Raw genomic sequence first — 12,290 nt, 5'->3', positions numbered from 1 at the left:
CGTTCCAGTCCGGAGCCACTTCGGTGGTTTTCTGCAGCAGCACGTCTCCTTCAGAAAGTGTTGGCGCTCCTTGTTCTGTGCCAAAGGCTGAAGCATAGCAGGGTTGGGTGGAAAAGGAGGCATCTTCACAGGAGACAACTCGGGAAGTCTCTCAGGTTCCAGCTTTTTTACTTTTGTGCTGTGGACCTATTAATGATCCTCAAAACGCTTCCCAGAATTACTAGATTTCATTTGGGTGGGTGGATGCCCCAAAGGGACAGATCCCTTAGTGGGAACGGAATGGGGAAGCTCTTTTGAATGGGACCATTTAATGGAGAAGCTCTTTCGAGCTCAGAACTTTGGGGCTCTTTTCTTTTTTGTTTCTGAAGGGAACACACACAGTGACTGCCTCAGCCTCCTGGGGAGGTCAGGTTCAAGCAGTAACTGTTGGAAGTCTTTCTCCCTGGTCTTAAACGTAAGTCATTTACCATTCATTCAAGACTGTTGGATGAGGTGCTCTCTGACATGGGTCATTATTCCTGCTCCCCCACCTCACCCAGAAACAATCTTTCCCTTTGGGTGATGATGCCCGAAGGGGTTTGGGAGAGCTCCTTGTCTCTGTGTGCTTATGCTAGGGAGAGTGTTGGTCTCTGCCGAGCTATTTCCCACCAGAAAAGTGTTTAGAAAATGTTGCTGCACTGTCACCAAGGGTCTTTTTGATTATCACGTGACAACCAATAGCAGCTTCTCTGCACAACAGATGCTTTATAACTGCACAGTTGCCACTTGGCTTTCTTCACCCTGACACCAACACTACTCTGGCTCAAACCCTTGGGAATAACATGGTAACATTGATTTTTTTTTAAGGTAGGGTGTCTTTCTGTGTGTGGACCCAAACCCTCTCTCATCCCTTTGAATGTCAGCTTGATATGACTGACGGCATCAGTTTACATCTAGGTGCTCCCACCAATGACAGCTTACCTGGCTGCGGCTGTACGTAATTATGAAAGTTGAAGCAAAAGGGCATGTGTGCACTGCCCGCATGCAGGGGGCTAAGGATGGGCGAGAACTTAGGGATAAATTGCTAGTTTAAGAAAAAGTCTTCAGATAAAAGCTAGAAGCCCTCACCTGTAAACCTATCTTGGAGAGTAGCAGTTACAGGTAAGTAATATTGCTGCTTGAGTGTTTTCAAGTGCTTTGGATAGGGCTGGTGTAACATTTTCTTAGAGCAACCAAAGAGAACTTGTTAACTTCCCTTTGCTTCCTCCACGTTGCTTCCTCAGAGTTACTGCAGGAGATGGTGTGTGACAAGGATCAGTTGTAACTTTTTTTGCTTCGGTTTTTCCACCGTGTCCTTCACCCACTGTGAACGGTGAGAGGGAGGGTAAGGTTATCAGAATGTGTGACTGTCAATTCAAGGCCGCTTCACATAAGTGCTTCAGCACAAAGCGGAAGACTGTTGGTGTTAAATGAGCCCGCTAAGCAGAGGAAACTAGAGTAGTTCCAGAGTAGTTAGATGTAGTTTATTTTTTGTAGGTAACTCATTGAGGAGGATGCAGTATTGGACACAGATGTGAAGAAGCTGTGCTTGAAGATGTCCCAAGGATACCCTGAAAGGAGGAGGCAGCTAGAAAAAAAAATAAAGGAAAAAAAAAAGCCAGGGGAGGGACCCCTGATCTGTAGAAAACTAGAATACAGAAATACCTCCCCCTTAAAAAAGTACAAAACTGAAGTAGACTATAAAAGTTGATATAATATTTTTACTTAATTTTCAATTCTGTATTAAAAATTAATACATTAAACTCTTATAAAAGTAAGGCACATGCAAAACATGTTGTGCAACTTCTGACTTTCAACTCTCTTACAGACTAACAAGCATTATTTTAATTTGGCAATTCTAAAGAGTCATTTTTCCCCATGCAGGATATGTGGAAGAAGGTTAATTTGACATTGCACCACTTAAATCTAGATTCTGTGCTTTCTGTGCTACAGTAAGCAGAGATGGTCATATGGTACAGTAATACAAAATAAAACCCAACTCAAGTGCAGATGCTGAAGGTGATGACCAACATACAAAATTTAAGAATGTGACGTTATATCCATTATAGTACATCGATAATCTTATTCAGGAGAGGATAATTTGGCAACTCCAGTCTGTGTAATGCCAGTGTGCAGTTCCTAGTTATCAGTGTCATACGATGCTGAAGACCATGGAAAGATATTGTTCATAGGACACCTGAATCCAGCCATCTTGATCAGTATCGTATCGTCGGAACACATCAGTCAGTCTCTGAAAAAAGAGGACAAAACACACACATTTTTGTACATGGGGAAAGTTCAGACTGCCACGTATTCTGCTTGCCAGTTGGGCTTCTACAGCCTTCTTGACACGTTCTGTTCATCTCTGTAGAGACGTGACAATCTCACGCGTACCTCAGAGGTAGCTTTTTGCCACATCTCATGCCTGAGCTGTGTAGCAGATGTGATTTTAAAACCACCTCATGATACAATACCTAAGGCCTAAAACCTAAGGTTTTTTTATATATATATATATATATATATATATATATTCACACATGTGTTTCTGTTACTGAAAGTTTTTGTTGTTTGAAATGTCTTTTACTACTATTGCCCTGCAAGAAGAGCAGTGATGAAAGGCTGGACAGTTCAGCTGCTAGGTCAAATTCTGTTCAAGGCTCTGACTAAAAGGAGAGAGATACAAAAACCTCACAACTCAGATTATGAGAATTATGGGCACATGAGACATGATACACTCCAGTTTTAACACACTCAAGATCCAGAGGAAGTGTGTGTGTTAACTAATTGAAATAGCATTGTGTTTTCCTTTTAAAACACTATTTTATATTTTTTGCACACCCCCCCATCAGATTTTGTTACAATGCGAATAGGTAACTGGTGAAGACCAATACATGAAGATGTTTCTACTGCCTCTCATATGCTTTATTTAATGGTTTATCATAAATAAAAGCAAGTTCTAGACCCAATACTATAGTTAAAATGAGAACCATAAAAGCTTAAGGTGTTTTTTTAAAATTGACATTAAAGCGTATCTCCTTTCTTACCTGTAAAACAACACAGCACTGAATAAAGTCATCAAAAGCAACTTGTCCTCTTCCTTGTCTGTCAAATTTCCGAATAAGGATATCGTAGAATTGATCAGACAGTCGGTAACCTTGGAAAGAGAGAAATGCTTTAAAAGGTTTCAATTACCACAGTCCCATAGAAGTATTAAACTGTTTAGCAGGTATGTATAACAAAGCCAGAAAACAGTAAGGCATAACGAAAGTTTTGTGGGTTTTTTCCTAAATATCTGTGTGTTAAATTGAAATGCATGCAAAAACCCCCATACTTAATAATATTACACACAGAGTCACAGTAAACATAATCACCAATTACTGAGAGAATGGTTTAGGGCTGCAGCTCAAGTTTTTATAATTGAAGTCAAGTGAATGAGAGTTCTTTTGCCATCAGAATGCTACTGTAGCATAGACAGCTGGCATCATTTTCCAAAGTGGCAAGCTGTATCGAGGATCTTGTAAATTCAGACATTTACCTGAAGTATTGGTAACACCCTCAGAGCAGCTAACAGAGGAGCCTGAAACTAGATGTGTCAGTACACGTGTGGAATGTTCTCTTTCATTAAAGGGAATAGCTTAAAAAAAAGGAGTGCTTGTGACACGGACATCTTTAAATAAAAGGTAGCTTATAACCTACAAGGATGATTACATTTCACCTGTCTCATTTTTAGTCACATTTGTCAGAGCAGTACAGCCCTAACAGTAAGAAGGTCATTTGATGACAACACAATCATAAGAACTGCAATTACAAATGAATTACCAAAACCTGTTAGTGCCTGCTTTAGTTCATTTTTGTCAATCATTCCAGAATTGTCTCTGTCATACGTTCGAAAGACATTCTGCCAGTCTGAGATGTACTTCCAGACTCCTGTGAATTCATTGAAGTTCACGCCACCTTTGTTTTCTCTGTCAAACATGCCTGAAATAAAAAATAAGAAACACATATAAAACCACTCCCCAGTGAGATCTGTTAGTATTTTAAAAAGGCAGCAAGAGTGCTCTGTGGCAGGTATTGAAGACACAAAAGAAACTGCTAAAATACAAGTGGTATTTTGGAAAGTTTTGCCAAAACAAAAAAAACCAACCCCAAAACAAACGAGTAGTCACCCACCGAACGAGGAAAAGATAAAGCAAGAAAAAAAAGAGGACCAGAATGAATCACAGAATGTTTATTTTTCCTGGGTTTTCATTTCCAGTTTCAAAATATTTATGGCTCAATTGATCATCTGGTGACAAACAGGATAGGGGGGACGGGTCGTTCTTTTCTAAGGACACATGAAAAAGTCTTATGTCTATTGACTGGCAAAAGCGCTGGCACGTTCATCTGCATTTGACTTACTGATACATCTTTATACAAAAAGCATCTCACACAGCGATGGAACTCACACTGCTGCTGAATACTTATTAAAAACAAAGCAAAAGATTTAGTCCTTGGATTCACAATCTGTGATAGGAAAGATTTTTGTGCTTGGAATTTTTAACCTTCTGTTCTACCACCATCATCCCCCACATTATATATATATAACACATAAAATAAATGCCCCATTACTGGTAATTATTTTAGAACATTAAAGAATTCAACCATTGTAAAACTTCTGTTTGGTTTTTTTGGATAGAACATATGATTAAAATGCAAGACAAACTAGTTACAAAGACAAGCTACAGAAAATCTTTTTAGAATATTTAAGCTGGTAATTTCCAAATGCATAAATTACATTTATTATCTACTCAGTTGTACAGTAACATTCTCTCAGGCTACTTCGACAAGTGCATGTGTGTGCACGCAAAGGGCATTCCTGTATTATTGAAAAGGGAAAATACGAAAGTTACTACTGCTGGGCTGTCTGGAGAGAAAAAAAAATAAATCCATAGTGCACCAACTGATAGCCTCCTCAATCACCTGAACCCATCACAAAACAGCATCTTGACTATTTCACATCACAAAACTATACTCACCGAGAATCGACCTGACTGTCGCTGGATTAAATGGAGTCCACGTGCCTGAAACAGAAAGAATTACTTAGTTTCTCAATACTAAGAAACATTTTAAAAAAAAATGCAACCAACAAAAAATCAACCAAAAACTCAGTTAAGAACTTAAAACAGAGAATACAGAGGTAGATGACATGGAGCCAGCATATTATAAAATAATGCTGCTTTGAAGTAGCCATGTTCTTGACCATTCAGAGATCTCTTCAGACCAATGTTTTACAGTTACTACACAGAAACCAACATTTTTCAGGCTGCACTGAAAAAAACACCCAAACTCCAAACCCTGGAAGAGCTAAGAAGTACTTTTTCATCCCAGGTAGTCAGGAGGTTTTGGATAAAAGGCAAGATCAAAACTGAAATCCCATTTTTTTCTACTGATGGGAGCAGAAGAGTTGTAAGTTATAACTCAAACAAGGTCTCTTATCTATTCCTCAGTCAAAATCCATCCACTTCTTTCCTGTTTTACAGGTGGATTACTGTAGGGCATTTAGGTTCTGACAGAAGTGAAAAGAAAAGGTTCTATTGTGGCATAACCACACAGCACAATTTAGGGTTGTTTAGTATAAATCCCACGTCCACTGCTAAATCAGTGAAGTGTTAGGTTAATATTTTCAGACCAAGAACTGTTACTGCTTAAAGGGCCTGAGCAGCAATCATCTGAGGAGGAGCTTTGTACTTCTCTGGATATTTAGAGGCTAGTCACTTCGGAAGAGTTTTCACTAGCTTGGGAGCATTCCCGTGCTAGAAAGCACTAAGCTTTAAATTAAGACAAATACTGAGCCTCATCTAGGGTTTCACCATCAATTCTCTAGAGCCTGTGAAGGAACCAGGAGGACCAAGAAGCATGTATTTAATTAGCTGTGCTTGAGTGCAGGGACCACAAAGGAACCAGTAAGACCAGGGGTACTGCAGGGGCATTTGCAATGATGCAGTTACCTGACCACAAACACCAAATAGCAAGGCTGCGCTGGTATTGAGCAGGCTTTGTGAAGGCATGGCTGCTCTGCTGCATCGAGCTGCAGCGGTCTAAGTAGTGCTTATACCAGCACTCAGTTTCTCCCACAGGAAGGAGACTCTATCAGTATTAAGTCTACAGATGGAGCAATGGGGAGAAACCCTGTATTGTAGTCAGGCCGTATGACTTTGCACATAAAGAAAACATAAACAGAAACTTAAGAGTAAAAATTGCTTTGAAAATGCTTAAGCAGTATTTTAGGCAGAATACCAGTAGTGTAAAGTTGTAAGTATCCCTACAAAAATAAAAACCAATGGAATCATTGATAGGGTGCCAGCATTTATTTAACTCTGAACAGAATAGAGGAAAAAGTGAAAACAACAGTTTGAAAGTTAACTTATTTCGCGTTGAAATTTTCAAGAGACTCATACAGACATCACAGAGTGAAATCAAAGCAACTCCAGTGCTGAAGAACCGTACTGATTTCAGCCTGTTCCAATAAACAGTGAAAGACTGTTTCCTCCTCCTCCCCTGACTCAGTTATTAACTTTACATGGCAGCACAGACAAAAAGCAAGAAGGAAGCGTAGGATTTTATTGTGCAAACTGCCATACAAAGTGATGATCAGTCTCTCTCAGGTAAGTATACTGTTATTTGCATAAACTTGACATGTTGAAAAGCTGAATGTCAAAACCACATTAAACTTCACATTTTAATGAGTACTACGCAGACTTTTTTTAATGTTTTAGAAATAAACACATAACATTCCTTTAGGCTATGTTAGATTGCAGGAAAGCTACACGCAACCATCCCCTAGAGGATGTATTTTGAAAAGAACATAGTGAATTGTTAGCGACTTTGGTGTACAAGATCTAGAATCTCTTGGAATGAAGGAAGCTTACAGTTCTGTAAATATTTTGTCTAATAGGCAATTCACTTGGTGGGGATCCTTCATAACTGCAAAGCACTGAAAATGCTAATGTACACTGTAAATAAGGAAAGGGAAGAGTTCAGATAGCCATCACTGCTTATTCAATCAGATGACAAGATATTTAAAAATCTATGAAATTTAAAATGGCAGGTAAAGCCAGGTTCCCACAGTTATAAACAGCACTGTAATCTTAAGTGAAACGAGTGACTTCATCAATTTAACTTAGCTTTTGCTGAAGTTTTTATTCAAAATAGTATTTTAGTTATGGATCAGGTCCAGCAGCTACAATATATTGCTTTTAATTTATCACATATGTTATTAAACAAATACTCTAGTAAATCCAGTTTAGTTAAAAGACCACAATTTTACTAAATAGAATCATCCAAATTTATTTCAAGTCAGGTAATTGGTGACAAAAAGGAGCCTTTTAGTCTGTGTGCACTGTAGCTCACACCACTAGTTTAAGCCCTTCTCAGTCACGAAACACAGGAAGGATGAAGTAATGAAACCTTGGGAGAAGGGGAACTTAATATGGACTCAAAGGTACACAAACAGCTTCAACATGCACTTCTCCAGATTTCTAAGTGGAAAAAAAAAAACCCACAAAGTACAACCCTACCCACCCTAAGTCATCAGAGGCAAGTAAAAATAGGCTACAGAAAAAAGTTTTCATTTTTTTATTTTGCTTCAGTAAGTTATTTGACCATATCCTGGTTACTCTAAGAATTATGACAGGGAATGACAGACTACTAGAAAATTTTAATACTAGATCTAGAGTGCACCTTTCTACTTTGTTAGGAAAAAACCCCAAACATGCCTCATTTAGGGAAAAAAAAAAAAAGTAAAAATTACCATCTTCAATTCCTGCACCATACTGTATGAAAAGACCTTATGTGCAGTAAAAAGGCTGGTTGTAAACAGCTGATCTTTGTCCAGGTTATACACTCATCCTGGTTAAAAAACAAAGGTTCAGTAGTGATGAGAGAGGAATATATAAAACACTATTTATGTTTTCTAGGAAGCAGAGCTGGGAAAAAATAAAGGGATGTGCATGCATTCATTCCCCAGAATACATACCAGTAATGTTTACAATAGGTACTCAGTTTATAATGCATTATTACTAAACACACCAAACCCAGAAAACTTCCCTTGAAATAAAACGAACAAAAAACCCTCAATAAAATAAATTCAGGAGAACTGTCCATTTTTTTCCTCCCCTTCAAGCCTTTTGCTGTAGAATAAACAGTATTAATCAGTAGTAGGAACATTCGTCCACCTTCCCCCCCTGCCCCCCCAAGTCAAAGAGTTATGGCATCAATTGGACAGTCTCACATGAAATTTAACATTACGTTTACACTGAACTACCTCACTGCTCATTTACAGACTTACCATTTGATAATGCCTGCTGAAGTTCATTATCAGATATTATTCCACTCCGATCTTTATCAACCCTGTGTGGGGGGAAAAAAGGCAGCAAGGTTTAAATGGCTGAAATTAACCAGTTCCACTTACAGAAGACTTCAACATTCTGGTTCTTACTCACCAGATAAGATTAATCTTTTCCTGAAAGTCATTAATTGCATTGGTAAATCATTCACTGTTACTTCAAAATTAAATGCTTCATTCAAACTGATGAAACATTCTGAAAAATGGTAAAAGCTACAAAGAAAACTACAAGACTGACTTATGAGCGAAGAGATACACACCGATGATAAAACAGTTTGGGCATACTCCACACAAGAAAGTATTTATTTGTTTTTAAAAGAACTGCAGAGCACACTATGGCAGTTAAATCCATGAAATGCCTAATGTCACAATAGTTTTGGCTCCCAAACTGGAGCCCCAAGTTCCATACCCAATTTCTCTCAGTAAGGTGTTAGCAAAGGAGAGAAAGCCACTAATGTAACCAGTGCAATGTACTGAAAGAATGGACTGCAGGGCATTGACCCACTTCAAAGGGGTTCAAAAAGGGAAAAAGCGCAGGCAGATGTCAGCTTCCATGGAGCCTTCACAGTCCACTGTCTTAGCGAATGGAGTTCTATCCCAAATTCAATAACCTATGTAATTTCTGCCCAAATAAAGCAGGATCATGCCTTCTTTAGAAGGACACCCGAAAGTGGTGGGGACTTCGTTTTATACAAGGACCTTCCCCTTGACACTGGCAGTTTTTATTTCCCCTCAGTTACTACCATTCAAAGCACAGTCCTGCTCAGCTGATCCCTCTGCAGAAGCTGTTTTTTTCCCCTTAGCCCTTCTGGTCTTTTTCTAAACCTTTTCAGTTCATTCTAGAGGATTCCTTCCCCATCTCAAAAGTTACATTAACCACATACATTCAAATTGCAAGCATAAGCTGCATAGATTATAATAACAAAAAGATATTCCCCTTTTCTATTCTCTACTTCTTTTCTAGGTATTCCAAACATATTTTTTTTTACCTCTTATGAGCTGCTGCTAAGTGCTACATTGATATTTCCATTAAAATGTTATATAAAATGTTATAAAAATATCTTTCTCCTGAGCATTATCAGTCAGCTTAGAGAACATTCATTTTATACACAAAATGATGCGAAGTTAAAGTGGGTCTTCCTTGCAAACATCAGGTATTTGCTCTAAATTTCATCTGACCATCACACAGCGATCATGATCTGGCCATGACAGCGTGATATGACCCGGTCACTCTGGACTGTAAGGTGCTCCTGCAAGTCCTCATAGGCCTCACTTACTGCACGAATCAGTTAGCATAACCAGCAAACTTCATCCGACCATCTACCCTCTTCTCCCCCAGTTGCTCCTGAACGTTATTGAATAAAGATCCCCGAACAGCTCCATCTGTCAGTATGGCAGATGGCCCTGCACTCGAGTCAGTTCTTTATCCACCAAAGGACCCTCCCTTTCATTCTACGTATAGTGGATTCCTTTAAAGACCTTTGATACTTTTGTACATTTAGAGTCTCCTTGGAAACTATACAGATTATATTCATTGCACCAGTTCTAGCCGTCATATCCATACCCAATCCTTATCAAACACATTTCAGGATTTACACAGTAGTCTGCCAGAAAGAAGTACTTCCAGCAAAAGCCATGCAACTCTCCTGACTAGCTACATCATTTAAAATGGTTTCCACTGGTTTGCCTGGTGAAGAAGTCAGATAGCTGATCCGTTTCTTTCTGCACCCTTTAAAAAGGAAATGGCATCACGCCTGCCTCCTCCAAGTTCTCAGATGGAGCAGTTTTACAGAAGGGTGGGTAGGTAAGCTGCCACATTCCTGAGTCACTCCTGAGTTACTAAGTAAATACTAGCCAATTTTAGCAAATTATTACTGTTTGTCTACTTAACCTCTTCTTGCTGTCACTTGACTCAAGTTAGGTCCTCTGACACATCTCCTATAAAAATGGATCCAACACAGGAACCTCCCCAGTTTCCTCGACATGACGCAACGGGGAAAAACTCCTTTAGCTTCTTTACTACTACGGTCTTGACAGCACGTTTTGTAACACGGGCCTGCTAATCTCCTTGCAGGTTCCCGCTCCGGATGTATTCAAGAGAATATTTGTTGGTAGCGTTTAAGTTTTCCACTAAGCATTTATAAGATTCCGTTTCACAAGCCTTCCTGTACTGCTACCTTAATCCTCCAAGGCTTTACAATCCTTTCTGGATTCTCCAGTAAAAAATGGCTTCAGCGTTTTCAAGGTTACCTTCTCGCTTCCATCAATCGCCCTCTTCCCTCGCTCTAAGATACACCCATACTTACGCCTCCTCAGCCCTTTCTTGAGGCTTCTCCTCGGGTTTGCCCTGCAGGGACGCAGCCGTGAGGTCACCAGCCCCGCAAGGCCCCGTGGCAGCCGAACCCGGCGCAGGGTGCCCAGGGCCGGTGCCGGGCGGGCACCTCCCCGCGCTCGCTCCCACCTCCGGCAGCGGCAGCCCCGGGAGGGCGCAGCCGCCCGCCCAGCCGGACTCAGCGGCGCGGCCCGGGGACGACGAGGATCGCGGCGGCCGCCTCAGCGCGGCGGGCCGGGCTCGGTGCCGCGGGCAGGGGGAACCTGGGCCCAGCAGCGCCCGGCGGGGGCGGGACCCCCCTCAGCGCCCTCCCCGCGGCCGTTAGGGCGGCACGCGACACGGATCGCCCCCGCCGGGACCCCCCGGGGCAGGGGGGAGCGCGGCGACCTCACCTCTGGAAGACGTTCCACAGAAAGGCGGGGTCGGGCAGCGCGGCGCCGCCGCCGCCGTTGGGCCTGTACTGATACCCCGCCGCCATGGCCCCGCCGCGGAGCCGCCGGGCAGCTCGAGCCTTCCTCCCCGCGCTTCCGGCACGGGCCGCCTGACGCAGCGCGGCGGTGACGCCACTGGGCCCCGCCCCGGGGAATCCCGACAGGAGCCGCTGCACCGCCCGCCCGTTGCCACGGCGACAGCTGCGGGGCGGGGCCGCTGCGGGCGGGGCGGGGCGGGGCGGACACCCCCGTGGCTTCCCCGGGAGCTGGGCCCGCGGCGGCCGCCGAGGGTAGGGGGCTCTGCGGGCTGCGGCCCCGGGACGCCCGGCGGAGAGCGGGGCAACGGCTGCCGGGACGGCCCCGGGTAAGGGCCCTCCGCGGGCCGCGCTGCGGCCTGCGCTTCAGCGGAGCAGGCAGAGGCGGGCGCTGGGCCCACCGTGAGGGGTTCGAACAAGGGCAGGAGCCGTCCCTGTGACCGACCCCGGGCAGGCGGGGGAGCCCGGGGCGCGCCCCGCGTTTGTCACGGAGGGGAAGTGGCCTGAGCCTAACGGCCAGGAGGCGCAGGGTTCCTGCTGCGGAGAAAAACTACACCCCGCGAACCGGTCCCTTAAGAGACACCGAAGACCAAAAGCACAAGGGACAAGAGTTCCAGGCACAGGACTGAAGCTGTAGTACCAGCCAAATTAGTATCACCACAATAATTCTTATCTAAATTCTTAGCCGAGGGCACACAACCTTCCAAAAATCCGCCTAATTCCCCTCCCCCTAACATTCCCTTTCTAGGGACCTCATAAGGTCCCGTGGGACCTGGAGTCCCCGCAGACCTTGCTAAACCTCCTGCAGTGTAAAGCTGTCGACTTGATGGTGTACTGAACCATCCTCATCCCCTGGGACACGTTCCTCCTGCCTATGAAAAAAGCCACAATCTTTCTTTGTCCAAACTGCTGACCCGGCACGCACCACCTCTGGGTACAGGGGAGGCAGCGAAAGGCCAGAATGGCACCAGGTTGGGCCAGTCGCAGGCCAAACAAGTTCCATATACAAACTGCAGAATGTTAATGAGAACAGTGTGAGCTCGTGTTTTAACAGATAATGCCTTCGTTGTGTCCTTCATCACGTCATTTTA

General features: G+C 43.0%; 1 protein-coding gene across 4 annotated transcripts; it reads right to left on the bottom strand.

Annotated features, from left to right (window-relative positions):
• Positions 1-1,725: 1,725 nt before the first annotated feature.
• On the bottom strand, positions 1,726-11,340 carry PDCD6 (programmed cell death 6). Of its 4 annotated transcripts, none has more exons than XM_040587233.1 (6): positions 11,126-11,340; positions 8,345-8,406; positions 5,034-5,078; positions 3,838-3,996; positions 3,063-3,172; positions 1,726-2,269 (listed from the first exon to the last, which is right to left on the bottom strand). In XM_040587233.1, the coding sequence occupies exons 1-6, from the start codon at positions 11,209-11,211 to the stop codon at positions 2,171-2,173; spliced, it is 561 nt and encodes a 186-aa protein (XP_040443167.1). In that variant the 5' UTR covers positions 11,212-11,340; the 3' UTR covers positions 1,726-2,170. The 4 variants fall into 4 exon arrangements, with proteins under 4 accessions (XP_040443167.1, XP_040443164.1, XP_040443166.1 ...); XM_040587230.1 differs by having other exon boundaries at positions 3,844-3,996; XM_040587232.1 differs by lacking the exon at positions 11,126-11,340 and adding an exon at positions 10,708-10,727.
• Positions 11,341-12,290: the final 950 nt, after the last annotated feature.

Source organism: Falco naumanni, chromosome 3 (assembly GCF_017639655.2).
Source record: "Falco naumanni isolate bFalNau1 chromosome 3, bFalNau1.pat, whole genome shotgun sequence".
Classification (NCBI taxonomy): Eukaryota; Metazoa; Chordata; class Aves; order Falconiformes; family Falconidae; genus Falco; species Falco naumanni.
The sequence above is the reverse complement of the archived record's forward strand: the minus strand, read 5'-3'. Positions and strand labels throughout refer to the sequence as shown.

Bases quoted from the DNA above. Each gene is read 5' to 3' on its own strand.
- PDCD6 (XM_040587233.1), bottom strand. From the start codon at position 11,211: ATGGCGGCGGGGTATCAGTACAGGCCCAACGGCGGCGGCGGCGCCGCG. The intron at 8,407-11,125 runs GTGAGGTCGCCG...CCCCCCACACAG, and splicing joins CTGTGGAACGTCTTCCAGAG to GGTTGATAAAGATCGGAGTG. The intron at 2,270-3,062 runs GTAAGAAAGGAG...CTCTTTTTTCAG, and splicing joins AGTGCTGTGTTGTTTTACAG to AGACTGACTGATGTGTTCCG.